Source organism: Onychomys torridus, chromosome 6 (assembly GCF_903995425.1).
Source record: "Onychomys torridus chromosome 6, mOncTor1.1, whole genome shotgun sequence".
NCBI lineage: Eukaryota > Metazoa > Chordata > Mammalia > Rodentia > Cricetidae > Onychomys > Onychomys torridus.
In genome coordinates, this window is record NC_050448.1 from 73,940,650 (window position 1) to 73,963,059 (window position 22,410).

General features: G+C 41.1%; 1 protein-coding gene across 1 annotated transcript in view; it reads left to right on the top strand.

Moving 5' to 3' along the window:
- The window catches only part of Tbx15 (T-box transcription factor 15), a 106,673-nt gene that overhangs the window by 71,086 nt on the left and 13,177 nt on the right, over nt 1-22,410 (top strand). Inside the window, exons 6-7 of the mRNA XM_036191173.1 lie at nt 5,336-5,400; nt 20,166-20,263. Of these exons, the coding sequence (XP_036047066.1) occupies nt 5,336-5,400; nt 20,166-20,263 (163 nt within the window). The remainder of the gene's footprint in view (nt 1-5,335; nt 5,401-20,165; nt 20,264-22,410) is intronic.

Here is a 22,410-nt window from a genome sequence, read left to right on the forward strand (position 1 = left end):
CATTGGGCATGTGTTTTACAAGTGTCTGCACCCTTGAGAGAATTAGCCATCATGACTTAGATGTTGGTTTCCTTATATACCCATAGCCCTGCTTCTTTGGCTGTGAAGTATGAATTAAACATTTTTATTTTCATGGAATATTTTATGCTTTTCTTCCCCCTTTCCATTCCTTCCTCACATTTGTCTTCCCAACCTATAGACTCTCAGAGTTCCTAACACACTGAAGTTATTATTGCTAATATTTGCTCTCAGAATGCCAACTTGGCAGGGCTGTGAAAGAGAGTGGTACACCATGCCCAGAATCTCATCATGGAGAGTAAGTTGGTAGACTGGGAATAAAGGTGATGCAATACTCTATCCATTTTCTTGGAAGATTTTAATGCCAGCATATCCTCATGTAATTAGCAGGAAATTTCCACTGCATCTTTATCTTCTCTGAGTGAAAGACTGTTGAACTTTGATCTTTTTTTCCAAGCAGGAAACTATGTTTCAAAAAGACATAGCCATGTTCTCCCTGGGTAACAGTCTTATTCTTGATGAGAATTGGCTACAGGAAGCAGAGAGGATGCCTGAAACCATTGCCAGGTTTGAGGAACCAAATCCAGCAGGATTCTGAGCCACTTCTTGTATCCTACACTGCCCAGCCAGTTTTCCTCTAATTTGCAATTAGACCAATGCAGATTTATTTATTTTATTTATTTTTTATTTTGGACACACCAGCTCAAACATTTTTTTTTCATTCTTGATGGAAACTCTTCCAATCTGTATGGTTAAAAAATAAGAGGGGCTGGGGGGAAGGCAGGGGCAGGGGCGGGAGGGGGAGGACAGGGGAACCCATGGCTGATATGTAAAATTAAACACAATTATCCGTATGAAAAAAATAAAATAAATATATTAAAAAATAAGAACAAACAAGAGCAGTAATAAGGGCAGCTCTTTTGGCCTGGGTTCTTCTTACAATACTCATCTTCAGGATTCATCTCTAGAACCTGTGCTGTTTCGTCCATACCATGCATTGTGAGGAACGCTTAATTCATTTCCCAAGCACTTGCTGTCTTCCAGTCTTCAGTGCCTCACACAGAACAACGTTAAGTTTAGGAAAATACAGTCAGTGAAGGCTACTGCTTTGACAGCCTTTACCTTTTCCATGACTGCTTATCTCAGGGCCACGTTTGAACACGGTTGCTGTTAATAGCCTCAACTTCACAGGAAATTACTAATAGAGCTGATTCTAATTTGAAAGACACTAATGATCTTTGTCTGTGATGCAGAAGTGAAGACAAAATGAGGAGTTGAAGGGGGGCTCGGTGAAGAGTTGTCCAGTCTTGTCCTTGCTTTGGGTTTGATGAACCACCCCACGTCACCCCCATTCATTCACTCTTCATTAACAAAAACCCATTAGGTGCCAAAGGCATGTCATTCTAGGCTCTACTTAATAAGATAGAACTTGAAATAGGTATGGGCCTTACTTGTCACACAGGGAAAGAAACAGTGGATATGGAAATAAGTAATAAATATATGGTTAATTCAAACAGTTGGATTAACAGGGAAGATGGATTAAAGATAGCACAGTTGAAAAGACCAGCAGAGACGGTCAGGGGAGTTGTCTCCTGAGCCTAGAGCATTAGGCTAAGATTTAGTATGAAATCAGCTCTGTGTAAGGTAGAGTGAAGGAGTAGAGCACTGTGAAAGGCCCTTCAGGGGAAGGGCTTGGAACATTATGGCATCGATTGCAGTTCAGTTTGACTGGAGCCTGTGGACAAGGGTAGAGGAATGTGCTAGCCTTGGAGCATGGGCTGGAGCCAGAGCTTACTGGCCCTGCAATGCTAGTCAAGGAGGATGGATTGAATTCTGTACAGGGGTAGTCACTGGGAAAAAACCAGCACACTGTAGGAATGTGCAAATGCAGATCACTCAGGCTGCTGTTTAGACTGGATAGGAAGTAGAAAGAAGGAGGTCAGTTTTAAGACCATTTAGAGTAGTTTAGTCAAGAATATAGTTGGCCTGTGGCAAGGAGGTGAGAAGACATATTTATATCTCACTGGTAAAACGTACTATGACATGGAGTTGGAAATCACTGAAATGTTCTCTCATTCCTCTTTGCATCATATATATACATACACACATATATGTACATACATATGTATATATATGCATATATAATTTTTATATATACATATAATTTTGTGTAGCCTTTTTCCCTAAAAGACCCTCACCTGTAATAGAGTAGGGTAGGGGAATACACACTTTTGCATTTCTGCATTTCTATTTGAAGTTTATATCTCTTAGCATACTTGATTTGATTTGGGTGCGTAGGTTAGTTTCCTCTTCCCCCAGTGGACGTCTGGCCTCTGCTTGTATGGTGCATACACAGGGGTGAAAGTGAGAGGTTTATATGTCCTCATGGCTGCTAGTGGGTCTGTTGCTGGGTCCCTGGAGCTGACACTCTGTGAGAAAAATGCTGAAGTGGAACATTGTTTTCTTGCCTCTTGGGTCTCTTTCTTCGTCCAGCTTTCCACCAGGACTCATCCAACTCTTCTGTTTAGCTCTCTAGTCTGTAGCATGTTTGTATTACTGTTAGCTACCTCCACATACATATGGTGTCTCCTTGCCAGGCTCTCTGAGTTTCCCCACCACACCTTCTAAGTTTCAATCTGAGTGGGAAAACAGGCACAGGCGATCCAACTTTTCACTTACTCTTTGTCTCCATTATGGAAGGAGAAAGAGAGAATTCTCAACTTCTACTTGATGAACACTCACCTTCTACTCATCCTTGTCCTCCAGGGGACAGCAAACCTCATGGCCAATTTATGGATAAAAATGAAATTGTGCAATTCTTTGAGGTCTGGCTCTTCTACTACCTCTAAGGTAAAGACTTGGAGTCTTGGAATTTACTGATTCCTCAGGAAGTTTCAGGCTAATTTGCTTTGGTTGTGGATCTAATTATGATCTGCTTTCTGGGGTTACTACTGTGCAAGTCTGCCTTTTGTTCTTCTAGATTATAAGCTTCTTAAGAGCAAAGAGGCAACACAGCCACATGCTGACTACTCACCAAAGCTGTCACCGGTGTCACCTGTCACCTTTAGCACACCAAAGATATTTGATGAATAACGACCATCACCACTACACTCTTCATAAATCTCTAGACCTCTCATTAAAATTGTTGGAACAAGTACAGGAGTGTTATTTTCCCCAACATCTTTGGACCCTTTCTATTAAATTTCCATACAGATCCCTTGGCCTGGGCTACACTCAGCTGGGGGAATCAGATTTTCAACTATTTCTCTCAGGCCATGAACTTGAATGTCGTTATATTTACAGGGGTCTGTGGAGGTACCCCAAACACGGCAGTGCAATTGTATATCAGAAACCACTGTCATAAATGAGTTGGACAGGATAAGCCAACTTGAAAGAGAAAATAAAATATTATAACCCCAACTTGAAAAGAAAATATGGCGTGTGGTTTATTGCAGTGGGTTATGGGGGAAGAAAGAACCGATTTTAAGTCAAACACAGAAAGGCAGTGGCACTCTTTAAATTCAATACAGTATTCACATGGTAGACACTGGACTTCAGAAAGCCAAACCTTTAGGCTCCTGCTCTGGTCTATAAAATAGATGTAAAATTGCCTTTGCTACATTATTAGTGCGCCATTCTAGAGGCATGGCATGTTTAGGGAGCAAAGTAACCTTGAAGCCAGCATGGTGCTTTTAAGTCAGAGTAAATTTGTGAGAATCTCACATTGCATTTTAAAGACATTTTAAAATCTGTGGCTTGAGGAAATTCCACTCTGACGAGGTGAGAAGAAAGAAGGACTAGGAAAGAGCTGCAGCAGAGGAGCCAGCTTTCATTGTCTTAGTGAGAATGTGTTTTGCAGTTAGCAGCAATCTAAGTCTGCCCTTAAACAATGAGATTTTCGTATTTCTAGATTGGCTTTTCAGAGTCTCTTTTATTCTTTTGAGCTCTCCAGCCTTCAAGTTGTGTAGGAAAGAATTTGGAAGCTGTCCCTTTTGTGGAAAGGGGACTTAGGGATTCTTGACTAAATTACCCATTTCTCGTCCCATGAATCAATGTGATTGCAGTGTATGAGATCAGAGTACAGGAATGAGCACTCTCTGGGAATCAGGAGCCAAGGACCCCCAATGAGATACTGGAAAAGTAATTTCATAAAGCATTTTCAAATTAGCCTGAAATTTCAAAATAGCCTGAAAATTTCTGAGAAATCATCAAGTTGAAAGGCTCTGTGTCTTTACCTTGGAGATAGTAGGAGAGTCAGATCTTGAAGAATGTGTATAATTTAATTTTTAAAACGGGCCATAAAGCTTACTGGCCTCTGGAAGCCCGAGTGTCTGTGTCTTGGGTAGAGCAAGTCATTTACATTTGGTTCAGACACAAAGGTATCAAAATGCCTCCCGTGACCAAGACTGGAAGTAAAAACACTAGGACTCATATGGAATATGTTGTTCAGGCTTTTTCTAGTCTAGAAGCATTAGGGTGATATATCCAACTGTGTCAGGGTTTATTGGGACTAAGACAGGATTCCGTGGAGGGGTCTGATGTGCTAAGAGGGGGTAAAAAGTGGATGGCCTCTGAGGACCTGGCCAAGAGGGTGGCGCAAGTGAATGTGCTGGCTTTGCCCAGGCTGCACAGCCTCCTCTTCGCTCTTTCTCATTGGCTAATGAGTCTTGGAGACTGAATGAGATGTATTTCATGTGGCTCCATTCATATTTGAGGAACCTCCCTACTTTGGATAAATCTGAGCTGCTTTTTGTGTCATTTCTACAAACATTTCAGGTCATTAAATAAGCAGTTTCTGATAGCAGGAAAGGCACATATTATGTTACATGGGAAATGTAGCCAATTATTTGGTTCCCTCAGGCTGAAGCTGATTGTCTGTTGGTAGTTTACTGGGCTGAATCGATGAATGTAATCATCTATCCATCACTCATTCCCTTACACAGTGTTCATTCAACAAGCACTCCTGAAGTGCCTCCCGTGTGTCACCAACCATGGACCTCACCATCATTCAATTTTCTTTTTCTGGGTCCATCTACACACAAAGTTTATCATTGGTTTGGGGGCAAGGACAGGGAGGAGAAGTGAGATCAGAGTCACATACAGGACAAACCTTGGTCGTCAGAAAGAAGTGAGTCACACATCTGGGTGCCAGGCCCAAGCCCTATGACAAGCTGAAATTTAAATCTCTAACTAAAAGGAAACGAAATAAAAACAACAGATGTTATTAATAGAGTGAGTTTTGTTAATTTTCTAGGAGTTAACACAAAAGGAAATTGGCTAATATGAAAACAATTGATATTTATTTGTTTATTTCCAGATCACCAGATTAAAAATTGACCGAAATCCATTTGCTAAAGGATTCAGAGATTCTGGAAGAAACAGGTAAGATCAGCAGGACAAGAGACTTATTGGCTTCTTTTCTTTTTGAAATTATTTTCCCTATATCTTGTTGGTGGCCCTTGGCTCTGGATTCCCAGAGAATGCCTGAATATCTAGAACTACATTAACTCTGGGAAAGAGAAATCTTTCCAACCAAGAATCCCCAACTCCTCTCCCACGAAAGGCACATCTTTCAAACTCTTTCTCACACAACTTAAATTACCATAACAAATCCTTCATGCTGCTTTACCCCCTGTATTATGCTGTGTGATTCCGTCCATGTCAAGCAAGCCACATGGTCACTTATTGTTATTGGTGGGTTGGTGAAGTTTTCTGGTATCTGAAGATGACTGTATTGGCTGCAGTAGTGTCTCAGGCACTTTACATTTCTGAAAAATAAAAGATTTCAGAAAATTACAACCTTTATGGGTTGAAATTTGTAAAAACAAATGTAATCATCTTATTACTAGGAAGTAGTCCCCCAAGACACGTACACTTTTGACTTCATTAAGGGGGAGTGTTTCTATAATACCACCTTGCTTTTTTCCCCTTTTTAAAAAATAGCTTTTCTATTTTCTGAGATTATAACATAGTTACACCATTCCTCCCATTCCTTTCCATCCTCCAAATCCTTCCATGCACTCTCCCCTTGCTCTCTTTAAAATTCTTTGTCCCTTTTCTCAGTTGTTGTGTGCGTGTGTGCCCACACGTGAATGTGCACGTGCGTTGTGTGTTATATTTGTAAGTATACAAATACAACCTGCTCAGTCTGTATAAAGTTATGTGTATGGATGTTTTCATGCTGACTGTTTGGTATTGTATAACCACTTGGTGTGCTCCTCTCTGCAGGAGGACTATATCTCCCTGGCTCAGCATTCCTTACAGGCCTATAGTTCTTGATTTAGGGATATGAGCTTTCTTTCTTCTACATTAGCAAACCTATTCATGTTATTCTTGTTCAGGTCATGTTGAGGTACCTATGCTGATGAGACTTCATGTGTGTACCTTCTCTGATATCTCTAGGAGACACAATCTCAAAGCAAATTTCCTGTTCTTCTGACTCTTAAAATATTTCAGTCACCTTTATATATACATGCATCAGCAGGGACTTTGCCTTTTGGTCAGTTGTGGTTTTCTGCAATAGTCTCCATCTGTTACAGCAAAGGGAGGTTTCAGTGATGAAGGGGAACCCTACCTTTCTTTATGACCTGCTCCATCAGTTCCAGGAGTTGCAGATGTTCACAGGATCATTTTGTCCTGTTGTCAAATGCCTTAGAGACTGTACTGCTTTTCTTACTGGTAAGACTTCCTTTTATCCAAATGACTTCCTACATAAAATGAAAATCTGTTATCTATGGCAAGTTAGGAGACACCTGAGATGGCTAGGGAAACTAGACATATCCACAGTCTCCAAGTAGGGAAATTCATCAGCTACAGACAATACAGGTTGAGCGAGTGTGGTGCATATGTCTGATGTAACACAGGCACTGCAATGCAATTGACTTTCATCAGGCATCAGACTTCTTTCATAATCGGCAAGGATTGCTTTACATATGGACAACAGATTGTCAGGAATTATCTTTGGTATTCTCTCTACAGCAGTTTTTGGACAAACCAACAATTTATATTTAGAACTACTCCATGAAATATGTGATGCATTATCTAATCAAGTACTACAGACCAATGTTTCAGCATGAACAGACCCCATGTGTGATGGGATCTAATTTACAGTAAAGGTGTGTAGTGGGCATATGTCGAGATTTGTGTGAGGACATTCTATAGTGTGTACACAATGACTAAACCACAAAATGACATTCCTTAGAATGTGCCTTCACCAAGCAATGAGTCACTATACCATAGACATGTTACAAACCACCTATGGTCATTATTTCTTTAACAAAATGCTTTGTAAAAACACTTCTTTACTAGACTCTTATTTTATGTTCAACACACATCTAGGTTCCTATAAAATTTGTTTGTCTCAAAATCCATAAGGTCACATCAGTTGAGTAACATACAATTCAGTCAATCTTTCAGTTTTTAGATGGCAACATTAAGTAATGTGTTCTAGGTAACACATTAATGGCAAAGCTCTGTAGAACTCAGTGAGAGAGTGACTCCTGGTCAAATTTTCTATTCCACAAAGGTCTTTACCTTCAAAGCCTAACCAATAAAGAACAAACACACATTCATTCTGTCTCAGATGTTCCCCACCATTAACTCATATTCCAGGTCACAATAGCATCTTCCTTTTCTTCATTTCTAAGATTCTTTACTCTGAGCTCCTTGAAGACCTAGTGAGTGATAAGGTGTTAAAAAGTGATGGTTCACTCATGGTAGGTAGGTCGTGTATGGTAAGGGTATTCAAAACCTGTAGCTTGGAGTCCATGGATGGCTTTTCAGGGTTCTGTGGGCTCCTAGTACGTAAGTGTGGCCATACACATGAGCAGCTGCACAGTTTTCTTAATAAGCCTGCAGTTTTCTTTATATTTTTGGAGAGATCTCATCTCCCAGGGTAAGAATTTCTTTTCTATACACAAATATATGTCTCCAGGGCCAAACATGTCTGTGCTATTTATTTATCTGTTCCTTTGTTTTTGGGGAGTGGTCTCGAGTAGTATTTAGTATTTGTTTATTTTTCTTAAAGATGCATAGTGCATGCTCTCCTCTTCCTCCCTTTGCCTTCCACTGGAGACCTTGTAATCTGGAGTATTGGCCAAATTACTTTCCTAAAGTTGATTTTAATTCCTCAGCTAGTGCTTCCTGTTGGTAGGCACCCTACTCTTGGAAGCTACAGTAGAAGATAGCTTGGAAATTGCCCTCTTAGACTGTTCATGCCCATGTTTCATAGAAAGCAAAAAAATATGTCAATTTTTGGTAAAAAAAAAAATTCAATCAGGAGGTCAAGTGGGAGTCAAAACTGTTTCTATAGGGTGGCTGGGGTTAGTGTCAATGATAAAATGCTATGATGAGGTGTGTGTATGTGGGGGGGGGGTTGCAGAAAGCAAAGACAAGTATGTGTTTGCTATGTTTGACTATTGAGGAGGCCCTGTGGCTCCAGAGTGAGGACCTCTTTGTAACTGTGTCTCAGCAACATGGGATGGGAGGTGCCTAGGTATAGCAAAATACCATGTGTTGATCAACATTGAATCTATGCTCCAGGAACTGAATCCCATTTCCACCTTGAGATTAGGACTGCCCAGTGAAGTATTTGCCACTGGCCAGGAAGTTTTGAGGACTTCTGAGCTGGAATCCCAATCCTGGAGGACAGTGAATGTTGTGCTGTTCAATGAAGATGCTTATTTATTTATTTTTTTTTTGGCCTGCTTGGTGGGTTCCTCTTCTCTATAGGACTCCTTGAAAGTGGAACTATGGGTAAATCAAGGACACATGGCTAGCACAAAATAGTGCAGGGTGCAGAGCTCTGAAGTCAGGCACTAGTTCATTTCAATGCTTAATTTATTTCTTACAGTGTGAAAATTTCTTTCTTTTTTATGTCATACAAAGCCTGCAAGCCACATTAAAAAAAAAAAAAAAAAGAATAGAGTCCTGTCATTTGTGAATCAATGGGACTGAAGGACATTAAGTGAAATAAACCATCATGAAAACCCAAGTGGCATGTTACAAATGCAGAACTTAAAATGGTTGATTTTGTAGAACTGAGGAGAAGAGTTGCTACTGGAAGTTAGAGGGAGAGAGTAAGGAGGGACAGGAGAAAGCAGGAAATGCAGAAATACACAAAGGAAAAAGTCCTAATATGCCACAGCATTATAGGATAACTGAAGTTCATAGTTTAGAACATATTTTATAACTCTAGAAGAGTTCAAAACTTCCCAATCCAATGAAATGAAGTGTTTAAGGAGAAGGAAATACTGTCCTGATTTGACTATTACACATTGTGCCCACATGCTGAGTTATCATACTGCAGTACTTGAACTGCAATGTTTTGATTAAAGTAAATTACCACCCCCCGCCTCCACAGTACAGGTTACTTTAAGGACAATTAGTAATTGTCTCAGTTAACTGCAAGTGAACACTTACCATTTTGGGGGGGCTCATCCTTTATTTTTCTCTATTTTTCAAACCTGCATCTTAAAAAGGTTTGAGGTATGCAGGAGGTAAGCAGCTTTTCTACTATTCCAGAGCAAAGTGCTGGTGAACAACTGTGTCTGCCTGACTTCAGAGCTGTGCATCCCAGGCTATCATGCTAGCATCCCATCCGTGACTTGACTCACTTCCAATAGATATTGGGAATGGAATGCTTCTGCTACAAATATTATCCAACCACCCAGAACTGTTTCAGTCTCAAATAAAGCCACCTGTGCACTCTTAGCCTGTGTTTGTAGACTACGGCTCATAGCTTCACCATCTACTTTATACCCTCTATAAACAAGTGTCTCCTATTTGGAGACACAAAACCAAGCTGAACCTTTCTAGCAGGTGAATCAGGGATGCCCTCTCGATGTCTTACAATGAGGCAGGAATGTATAACTTCTTTCTCCAGCACTTTGGGAAACTACATTACAATAGACTTGCTAAGGCAATTATAAAAGTTCTGAATGTTTTTCCTGTTTCAAAAATTCAAAATTACCTAATTATTTCATTAGCTGCCTAGTGATTTAATTCTCACTAGCTGGCTTCAGGATCTGATGTAGGCAAGGACTTTTAATGTCATTATGTAGATGGGAAAGATGGATAGGTGAGTATATGGAGAATCATTTGCGAATCTGGGACCTGCTGGCTCTGAGCTAACATCAGGACCAGTGTATCATCTTCTGTCCAGCATCTCGTCTGTGGCCTTTCTCATGCTAACACAGTTCTTCTCAACCTCTGTTTCTCTCCATGCATTTTAGACATCAAATGACTCATGCGGAGGAGCTTGGCTTGATGAGTTGCATATAAATGTTACTAAAACATACGGATTACATTTCCTTTAAAAACACATGGGCTTAAAAATTAGAGGCGAAAGTGCTTGGCCAATGTTTTTTGGTTTTGCAGAACACAAAACATTTGTGGAATACTTTGGAGTTACAGAGTTTGCCAAACCTCAAACCAAAACACGTTCAGGTTTGTCGATCTCAATCCATCCCAGCAAAGTCCAGAGGCTGGAGTAGGGAGGAGAGGAAGGATGGGGAGGATGCAACCACCCACTGTTCTTTCCACTGATGCCTCTGGCAGTGTCTCAGCCTGTGAGGCTCTCACACTGAGTCCCATCAGAGTGTGGCCCAGATGACAAGCTCCTTCTAAAATATACAGAAGAGTACAGAGCAATGGCTAAACACTCTGGCTTCCATTCTTTGCCTTAAAAAACAGAGATCTGTAGAAAAAAGTGCTCCTGGCTTCTAGAACTGTATTTTTCTTCAACTTCTCATCAGAACTGGTGGCTGATGCAATGGCTGGGTCTGGAAGGAGGACCCCACCCCCAGGACCTGCTTGCACCCTGAGTGCACATCTCAGGCTTCCTGCTGGGTGGTAAACCTAGCAGATGATGCCTGTAAAGTTGGAAGTCAGTATCTTCCAGGGGAGTCCTGGCCCCCTCACTCAGCCCTACACTTGTCCTGTGATCTCCAGACAATTTTATCAGCCATAATATTGGTATTTTGGTCTCCACTGTGTTAGATTCCTATGTTGTTCTCTTGATTGAGTCAATAATTCAGAACTGTACTTTTGAGTTTATTCTCTTAGGTATCTCTTCCCTCTCAGTGCCAGGTGTACAGAATAAAATAGAAATTGTTCATTGGTTACAGAACAGAATTGATGAGTGGGAGATAAATTAAAAAGGGAACTTAAGAAAGCCTCATTCCAACCAGTGGCAAATCAAGGAGACCAGAAGCCATGGGCTAGGTTTGGATGCAGAAGGAGCAGGAAGAATAAAGGGTATGTGACTAGTTACAAAAACTGAGGACAATTCAGATTCATATATGAGCCTGTTTACTTCTGTTAGACTCTGATTTGACTAAGTTGTTGCATAACCACACACATCCAGGGGCCATACGATCTGCCACAGAACTCAGGCAGGCCTGTGTTTCCTAGATCCCTGGAGAAGGGCACCCACAAAATTTCAGTGTCTGTAAGTATTAGACAAGGAGGAGTTCCCAGAAGTAGAGTTAAGGCGTAATAAAGTTTGGTTGAGCAAGGCCACCTAGGAGTGTCCTGAGAAGTGAAATTATGCCTTAAAGAGTGAATGCAGTACTGAGAAGCATGAACCAAAGGCAAGAAGAGAGTCATGAAGGTGAAGAGAAGAGGTACCTCTGCAGAGTTTCTCCCTTTAGTACCCTTCATTCCTGCCTTTGCCCTTGGATTTGATCTTTACCACCAAGCCCATTGTATCTACAGCAATGCACGCCTCATGACTTCCTCTGTCTATGTCTAGCTGACATGGCACTCCAGAAGCTACTGCTGCTGATCCCATGCCAGGTTCCAGGTAGACTGACCCTTCTGTAGCCCTTGGAGTTGTGCGGTATTTGAGGAGGTTATGTTCTTCTCTGTGAACATAACCTCCATCATTGGAAGCTTGAGTCAGGCACCTTAATTCTACACTCAGGAGGAGCTGGAGAGGGGTCATGTGCCATGGAGGCTGATTTACACACGAAAGTAGTTTCTTTAGCAGATTGTCACTCATAGGACCTGCAGGAAGACATGAGATGCTCTCTGAATGTTCTGAACTAGTTATGTTGGCTGTGAGTGTGGTTGGTGGAAGTCTTTCGTAATTTTGTTCCTATATACATATTTCAGGGGTTGCTAGGCATTGCAGCATGAGAGTGGAGAGATTCGAGTGTTGAGAAGGATGTTCAGTGACATCACTACTTCACTGAAGGAATTATTCTTGAATGGTGGTAGAGAAACTTCATTCTGCCTTAACTCTGCCTCTGGGAACTCCTCCTTGTCTGAGACTTACAGACACTGAAATTTTGTGGGTGCCCTTCTCCAGGGATCTAGGAAACACAGGCCTGCCTGAGCTCTGAGGCAGATCTTATGGCCCCTTTTCAAGAGTAAAGCTTTTCCTCAAACTCACTCGCAGCGGCTGCTGTCCCAAGGCCATGCCTATAGAGTGAAGAATGACTTTCTGGTTTCCGACAGGACCCCTCTCCTGTTACAGGCTCATAATGCCCAGTAGAAAGAAGGGTGTAAAGTGAGGGATTACCTGAATGGGGAGACAGAGAGAAATCAGCTACACATTACCGCCAGCCTGGCTCATTTTTGCTGATCCAAAATGACTTTCCCTGGAGAACTGGGCAGAAGGCACCAGTAGATGTACTCTAGCTGTCATGTGGTAATAGAGTGCTCTGTCGGAAACAACTGATGTATCTTGCCTACATCTTTATGTATTAAGCTAAACAGAAGAAGTGACTGTTTATAGGTTTAAGAGACAAAATACCAGTGACTTCAATTAAGTCAATCTTAGAGTTATTTCTAGCTAATCAAATTATAAGTTTCCAATAACAGTAATAATTACTTCACATATTACCTGAGATCCACGTTGTCCATTTTTGCCTCAGAGTTGAGGTACCCTCCCAGTGCTTCCCTTTACACTGATGGCAATCTGAGTTTTGAGCTACTGGCTTCAGAATTTGCAAATCTAGCCCGTCGCAGAGTCCAGAGAATGATTTCCCTGTCCTCTGCAGGCACAGCTGGCCAGGCAGCAGAAACCATGCCTCCAACCACTTCTGGCTCCCCGTTGTTCACGAGTCTCAAGTAGCAAGCTTAGAGCCAATGAGCTGACCACTCGCCTTTTCTCAACTGTCAGTACGTCCCAAGTGTCCCCCTCATGCTCAATTGCTGTGTTTTCGTTTGTCCCCTCAAGGGCCTTTGGCTGAAGTTTCCCAGCCAACCTCATCCTGCTCTTTCCTGGCAGTCTTACAGGCCCCTGTAGATTTCTGCATACTTTCTTGTTATCCCTGGCGTGGGTGACTTCTGCCATTCAGCAGGTCTATGGAAGCAGTCAGTTTTGGACTTCTCAGGCACTGTTGCATTTGTCGTTCAAGGTGGCTGGCTCTGTCCTCCTCCTGCTGGCAGTTGCACTCCTCCTGTTCACCCAAGCATTAGCTGTTTGTCACATCCCATGTTGTAGCCTTTTAGCCAGGACTCAGTACTTTTCTCTGCCTTGCTATTTCTTCCTCCTCTCTTGTCATGAACTGTTTCCACCATTGTCCTCTTGGCCATGTGGATTTGCCAGGGAATGTTGGCAATTGTTTTATTATCTATGGCTCCTGCTCAGGATGGTGTCATTGAACACAGTGACGTCTTTTTAACGGCTAGTATATTGGAGTTGGAAATACCTGTAAGACAATGAGGCCAACAAGGGCTTGAGGGACATGCTTTTCGTTTTGTGATGAGGAAATGAGAAATGGGATTATGTAACATGATGCTCCTTCCACATTTGATCTGGAGCCAGAGCTGTGAATTCCAGAGAAGTAGGACTGTATCTGCTAGAATAGGCTGCCACTTGAGCAGGATGGCTGGCTTTCTTTTGCTTGAACTGGAGCAATGATCATAAATAAGCCTTTCGTTTTATTTTCTCACTTGCCTTGAGAAGTTTTGTTTTCAACCAAGCTATGTTTATTAAGTCAAAATCATTATAAGATAATACAGATTTCTCTATCTTAAAACTAGAGATACTTAAGCATGACGAAGTTACCTACTTTGGTCAAAGGCACCTTAATTAGAAGCCAGGCAATCTATATTTAGAGTCTATGCTCTTAACTAGAATGTTCATCTGTCTCTTGTGTAACATTCATTATACCAAAGCTAGACTATTCCAGTCAAATGCAAAGGAACTTAATGTTTTAGTTAGCCTGTTTAGTATTGTCACAAATTTTTATTGTGCTTGAGACACTGAAAACGCCCAGGAACTGCATTTACAACTTATCCAAACTCTAATAAGGATAGTGGGAAAGGAATGCCTGGGGACCACCAGGTGATGAGCAATTTTAATTCAATTTCAAACAAGTTTCCACTGATTACTCATTCTTCCAAAACCAGTGAAGGAAGCTTGTTGACAACGGCTTCTTCATTGTGTAGCATAATTGTTGTTCCCAGAGAAGCCAATTTCACACAATGGATTTGTCCTTAAGCAAATTGTAGGCTTCTGATTTAAGGTCCTTTAGAGTATCTAAACAGAAAATGTCTTAAATAACTGGAGGTTGTAGATGATTCCACAAAAGTTTGAAAGAGAGGGAAGTGGAATGTTTGACCTTTCCTCAAAGGAGCAAGGATAGATTAAGAACTTTGAGATAAGGTAATTAGATCTGTGCTGGGTGTCCACTGTGTACCCCCCTCCCCCACCACTGTACATACAGAGCTTCAGTAATCCTGTAGGTGTTTGTTAAGTGCCCAGAACATACCTTCCCTTCAATACTGCTAAGTCTTTGCACATACTGTTCACTCTGCTGCAAAAGCTACCTCTTGTTCTGAATGGAAGATTGCCAAGAATGTCACTTAATACTTAGGTTAAATAGATAATCTTTTGTAGAATCTTTAGTTTCCCAGGTATAGTGAACACTTCTTGTTCAATGCTTTGTAGCACAGTTGTATATCTCCAGTATATCAGACAGTTTGTAAAATAGTCCTTTTCATATTGTGCTCGCTCTCTCTCTCTCTCTCTCTCTCTCTCTCTCTCTCTCTCTCTCTCTGTGTGTGTCTTTATTGAACAGGATACTCCTTAAGGGCAATATCTCTGGTCTGTTTTGCTTTTATATTACCTAACTTTTTTCAGAGTTCAAATACTTCTTTAGGTTTTCAAAATCCCTGCTGCTTTAGGATACTTTTAGTCATGAACTTCTCCTTCTTCTTCTTCTTCTTCTTCTTCTTCTTCTTCTTCTTCTTCTTCTTTTTTTTTTTTTTTTTTGGTTTTTTTGAGACAGGGTTTCTCTGTGTAGCTTTGCACCTTTCCTGGATCTTGCTCTGTAGACCAGGCTGGCCTCAAACTCACAAAGATCCGCCTGGCTCTACCTCCCGAGTGCTGGTATTAAAGGCGTGCGCCACCACCGCCCGACTAGTCATGAACTTCTTTCTGTTGAGAGAAGACCAGTGGCTGTATCAGCCTACAGCATATGCTCTCCTTTTTCACAATAGTCTCAGCACATGGTATAGGGAGAAGTTAAACTTTAGTAAAAATAATTTAGAGATAAAGAGAAAATAAACAGACTATGATAAAGAAGTAGTTTTCTATCTCAAGACAAGGATAATATGAAAACTCTGCATAGTGATACCTAAATAGGATCACACAGATACTTTAATAATAATAATAATAATAATAATAATAATAATAATAATAACTATTTTCTGAACTTCAAAAGAAGTCTTTCTTTTTTAAATGCAATTGGGAGGGTATTTCTTTCCAATCTGGTTGCAATTCCAGATCAGTTGATCTTGAGGCATCATCAATTTGTGAAGGAGCTCTTTGGCTAGCTCTGCCTCCTTCCTCTTCTTCCCTTTCAGCATATTTTTTGGCTTGACCAAGTCAAAAGAGAATCAGCTTGGAAACAAGAGAAGGAGTTACAGCCAAAAGACTAAACAAAGAGGGTTTAGATGTGGCCTCTGTTGTCACTGGACTAACAAGGAAAAGTCAGCAAGAGGGAATAACGGCCAATTCGACTGTTTCTGATTGGAAGCTTCAGAGATTCCTCCAGGTCTATGCTGTGCCATAGCCAACAGAGGCCCACCATGTGGAATGTGTTAACCGGACACTACGCAATGCAGATTTTCACATTTGTGGAATAGTCTGTCCATTTTGTTAAGCCTGAAGATAAAAATTCACAAAATTAGGGCAAGATAACAGCAAACGAACAATAGTTAGCACAAGATAAACCTTGAGTAGTCATCTCATAGCGGAAGACCTTGATGAATAGTTGATAAACATTCTTATAGAAGACAAAGGATGGAAGTGCCTGAACTCTGATACGGCACTCAGACTCTATGGGAGGTCAAAAATTCTAAGTCTAGGGCAAAAGAAGCCAGAGGGAAATGGAAACCTTCCTGAGACCTAGGTCAAAACAGGCACAAGCCCAGTTAGATAGGGAGTAAAAGGCCCCAATCTCTGGCCCTAGAGGACTCTTTCTATCCTCAGATATTTCATTTTTAAATCAAGTTGTTTTATTTTTAAATTTTAAGCTTAGAAAATAGAATGGTCCAGGGAGGCTACCTAGAAAACGGGAGCCTAGGAAAGACACAGCGATCACCCAATGACAGAGAAACAGATGAGGTCTACATGAACAACCTGGATGACAGTGGGAGTAATGAAGGGCAAGTTTTGAGGGAAAGAAAGCTTAGGGGAGCAGGAGATCCCAGCTGGATCAAGAACAGAAAGGGAGAACAAGGAATAACAGACTATGATAAATGAAGACCACATGAGAACAGGAATAGGCAGAGTGCTGGAGAGGTCCCCAGAAACACACAATGATACATCCTCTGTAGACTGCTGGCAATGGTCGAGAGAAGGCCTGATCTGACCTAGCCTGGTTATCAGATGGCCAAACACCCTAACTGTCATGCTGGAACTCTCATCCAATAACTGATGGAAGTGGATGCAGGCCAGGCCCCAGGTGGAGCTCCAGGTGTCCAACTGTCGAGAAAGAGGAGGGACTATAAGAGTGTGAATTGTTGAGACCAAGATTGCAAAAGGCACAGGGACAAATAGTCAAACAGGAAAAAAAAAGAAAGAAAATAGAATGGGGGCTGGAGAGCTGGCTCAGCAGTTAAGAGCATTGGCTGCTCTTCCAGAGGACCTGGGTTCAATTCCCAGCATCCACATGGCAGCTCACAACTGTCTGTAACTCCAGTTCTAGGGGATCTGACACCTTCACACCAATGCACATAAAGTAAAGTTAAATAAATTGAAAAAACCTAAAAAAAACCTTGTTTAGAAAAAAAAAATAGAATGGATCCTAGTTAAAATTTATGAACTAGTTCCTCTACTTAATTAATTCAACATGTGTCAATTGAGAAAATTGTCTTATTAAAATTATGAACTAATGACACCTGTTTACTAATTCAATGCATATAAATTGAGACATTCTGTACAGCAAGCATTATGCTGGGCACTTGAGCAAAGAAAAACATTGGTTCTAACACCTTGAAGTACATACAAGCTAGCTGTAGAAAGAGGTGGATTATTAAATTGTGCCATGGCCCCATCCTAAATTTTGAGATATGTTACTAGTGATTTCTAATACATATATCTAGTCAGTGAAGCTTGATAGAGTTTGAGACAAATAGAACATAAGGTATATAGCAAATAAACAGGGTTAATTTTTCTAAAAAGGGAAACATTCAAAATCTAAAAACAGATTTCTACCATTCTATGTAGGAGAATACATATTAAAGGCTAATTTACATTTTTCCTACACATTAAAAATCTATAGAAGATATAGTTTAATAGTAAGGTGTGAGTAATAATGTTGTATACTTTGTCACTAATTTGGGGAAGTTGCTCTACTCCTTTGCCATGAGAATAACCCTTGCTATATGAACTCCTGAATGGCTGCAGGTGAGTCTATGTATGGCATGCTGTATTCTTAGGCTAAGGAAGGTCTCCTTGAGGAGGATATGAAAGACAGCAGCTTTGTTGTTGATGTATGAGACTCTCATCACTTCACCAGAGGATGAGACTTACATCAGAAATTTCAGCCAAATGTCAGAAGCAGCTTAATAACAGATCTAACAAAAACTCAAAATACCTTCCCAAGGAAATGTATCAACAGAGGCTGGATATGAACTGAAAAACATGCCAGAAGAGATAGGAACACTGCATCCATGGATCTCCCTATGTTTTAAATCTATGATTCCATTACTCTTTTGAAGTTAAATTTGATAGTTGACACATAGTCATTACATGATAGTATAAAATTGACAGCTCAAATAAAATAAATTTCCATGCCATAGTGTTTGGAAATAGTATTATGAAAAAGGAACCAAACCCATTCTACTTACTAAAAAAATACAGTGTTGGCATTATACTGTGGTGCTGCTGAAACTTCCCAGTTTCCTAGCACTTTATTACGAGACAAGAAGGGATTGCTCTTTGTCCTTGTGCTAGCTTTTGTCCTTATGCTGTACACTTGTCCCTGGAAAAGATGGACTGGAAGGTGGAATAATAAGCCCTTGCCATCTGTGGTGAGCCTCCTGTGCCATTAAAGGGAATCCTAGGCTGTTCTGGAGGGCTGCCAACATTCCAGGACCAAGCAGTCAGATCTAAGCTGGGCCTATCTATTTCTTCTATCCACCCAGGCTCAACATGGCTTTATCTGCCTATCCCCTTATTATTCTGAACTCCCTTAATTGCCTGAGCTCTTTCTACCCACAAATAGTTCCATGAACTGTATTCAAGACCAATGTAGACCAAGTAGAGATCTCATCTATTCCTGCTTCTCACAGATTAACAGCTAATAAACACCGTGCACGGCTCTCTCCTGCAAACCTCTTCTTAAAATACAGAGTTCAGTTTGCCAACATTAGTGTATTTAAAGCCTCCAAGATCCAGGGAAGCCTTTAGAAAGAGAAATGTACAAGTAAAGCCTATTCAGAGAGCAAATTTTCCAACACAAAGAGACCATCAATTTATCAGTGGCTCATCTGACAAGAATGCCAGGGGGATTATCATCACTTAAAGGGAGAAGGTATTTGTTTTCACTTAAAATAAAACCTCCTACTTTATTCTTAGCATATAACAGAGCTGAACAAGTGGATTACATAAGTAGAAGGTCAGAGAGCATACCTTTTTCAGTAAGAAAGATCTGCTTGCTGAGAGGCACATCATGCCCTTTGGGATGACTTCACGATGGAGGGACATATGCCACTGTGACTCCATTCTACTCTCCCCACAATGCCCGAGCCTCCACTTCCTGACAGAAAAGAAGCAGTTTTAAAATAGAAAATACTCAAAAACTCTACTCACAGCTTTTAGCAGAGCTCCAAACAACATTCTGTTTTAAGGATGTTGCATATCATCAACAATATGCTGGAAGTCCCCCAGGTAGTTATTTCAGTACTTCATATAGGGACTAGTTGAATGGTAAAGAGAGAGAGTGCATACAGTCTGATTTACAGATCGTGCAGTATGAGTAAACCAGAAGCTGTAAATAAACTTAATTTAAAAATATTAGGTATTTTCTAAAGTCTGACAGTTTATGGTTCTCACTGGCCATTTATTTATTAGGTTGCAAATGAAGACATACATTTGGTGATATGGAGTGTTCTTTTTGCCTGTTGTATACTTTCTTTTTCCTTTGGGTGGGTATTTCTCACTATAGTAAAAACTTGAGTGTACTTGTTTACTCTCCTCCTGTTTCTGTTGCCCAACTCTTCTCTGTTGACTTGGGAGACCTTTGAAGTCACATCAGCTTGACAGCTTCATTGAGCCTTCCACACTCTGGATGTGGAGTTGGCTCTGGGGCAGGATGTGTCAGCCATGATGAGGTAATGGTGGTGGCATGAGAAGCAGTCAGTGCTACTCTTTGCTCAACTGTACTCATGATAGCCTTGACCTTAAATACACTTTATTATTATGCCCATTGAGCCTCTTTGGAAGGAAAACTGGAGCTGAATTTCACCATGATTAGGGACTTTTTTGTGATAGATCTGAATTAGTTCCCTCTGTTCTTCCTCCAGCAATGTAGCAGCATCCAGATCTCATACTTTGCCAGAATGATTAGCCTAGTGGTGTGCATCGCAATGCTTGTCGTATGTCAGACAACTCACCTTGCATCTTCAAATGTCAGGGTATGTTTGTGATTACTTACAAGTTGATTATATGGCTGTTCTCATTCTAGAACTGGTCTTGAAGCCATCATGGAGACCTATGCATTCTGGAGACCTCCTGTACGCACCCTGACTTTTGAGGACTTCACCACCATGCAAAAGCAGCAAGGTAAAGTTTTGGGTGAAACCTCTGCTCTACAGATGTCTGGTGATGGGGGGAGCTGAAATGATCATGGCATAGCTGGCCCTAAGCCAACACAGGGCTTACATGGACTCTCTGGGAACAAAAAAAACCCCTTATAGTTCCATGAATAACAAAATCACCACTGGCTCTGCAAATGAGCTGGACACAGAGTCAGCATGTCATTTATATTCAGAATTCTTTCCTAAAACCATAGATTTATGTGATATTTCCTTTCCTTTGCTGTTGATAACATTCCATGATCAAAGTAACTCAAGGAAGAAAAGAGTTTGCTTTGACTGGTGGTTTCAGAGAGCCAGAGTCCATAATAGCAGAACAGACATGGCATGTGGGCAAGATCAGATCTCAACCACACACAGGGAGCAGAGGTAAGGGCAGGCAGAGAAGAAAAGGCTCAAAGCCTGCTTCCAGTGCTGTACCTCTTGAAAGTTCCACAACCTCTCCAAAGAATGCTATAAACTGGTGATGATCTGTTCAAATACATGAGCCTATAGGAAATATTTCTCATTTAAACCACCACGCATGGCTTCTTCCTTCCTTTCTTCCTTCCTTCCTTCCTTCCTTCCTTCCTTCCTTCCTTCCTTCCTTCTTCCCTTCCTTCCTTCCTTCCTTCCTCCCTCCCTCCCTCCCTCCCTCGCTTCCTTCTTTCCTTCCTTTCTTTCTTCCTTCTTTCCCAGGGGTACTAGGAATCTGACCTAGGGTCCTGTGCATGCTAAGCAAATGCTCTGGTGTAAACCATGTCTGCTGCCCAATGGCTATTTATCTATGATAGTGATCACAATTGAATCATTGTGACTACTGCTAAGCCTTACCATTTAAGGAGACCATCATAATATCTTCATTTACTCCTCATGGAGACCTCATCAGTTTTCTTATTATAGTTTTTTAGTGCCAAAAGCTTCAGTTCTCAACTGAATGGAATGAAGTCTCACATGAGAAGGGGCTCCTTAGAGCCCTTCAGAACTTGGGTACATGCAAGCTAGCCTTTTTTTTCCTGTTTGAAACAACAACCCATCACTTTGGTGGTTATGTGGACTTTGCCCCACTTAGTTTGTGAGTTTTTTCCCTCAAATTTCCAATCTCCCTTCCTTTGTAGCTCAGGTTGGAAAACTTTAGTGAGGTGTACAGAAGGCTCAGAGGATTTTGACTCCTTCTGCCAGTTTGGCCATATTCTGAGGCCCATCCACCTAGGTTCTTAATTTGAAGTCTGCCAGAGTGTAGGATGGTTTCTATTTTCTTCTCCAGCCTTCCCCTTCCAAAAGGTGACACTGGGCATAATGTTCAGATTGAGTTCATTCTGTTACAGGAAATTCTCATCATGGACAGAAGCTTAATTTTTTGAATTTCTAGTTACTTGAGAGGCCATTCCAGGACTCTGTAATATCTGATACCCACGCCCTTCTCATGGGAGAAGTTAATACTTTGCACACTGATGTTGGTTTGTGACCAACATTGCTGAAATATTTTGAGTTTTAAAGATAATTAAAGCATAGACTCATGTAAGGGTGCCTCCTGGTACAGCTGCTTGCAAGGCTGGGTCAGGAGGATCACACATATAGAGCCTGTCTAGGTTACAGAGCAAGTTCAAGGCCAGCTTGTACAACTTAGCAAGACCCTATCTGTCCCATTTCACTTTTGTTGCTATGCTAAAACATCAACGGAAAGGAATGTGGAGAGGAAAAGGTATATTGAAGACAGGTTATAGTCCATCATGGAGGAAGGTAACTCAAGGCAGGAACCTGGAGGCAGGAACTGAAGTAGAGACTATGAACACTACTTACTTGCTCACACAGACGCTCATACTCTAATCTCCTTCTAGTATAACTCAGGAACAACCTTATATAACTCAGGCTGGCACTGCCCACATCACTCATTAATCAAGAAAATGCACCACAAGAATCTCATAGGCCAATCTGATGGAGGCAGTTCCTTAGTTGAGTTCCCCTCCTCCCAGGTGACTTGAGTTTGTGTCAAGTTGGCAAAAATTAATCAGCATCCCCATACATATGCACAAGTGAAAAGGAGACTAAGGACTTGATTAAGTTGTGGAGCATTTGTATAGGGTGCTTGAGAACTCAGCTTTGATTCCCAACCAACAAACATGACTCAAGTTA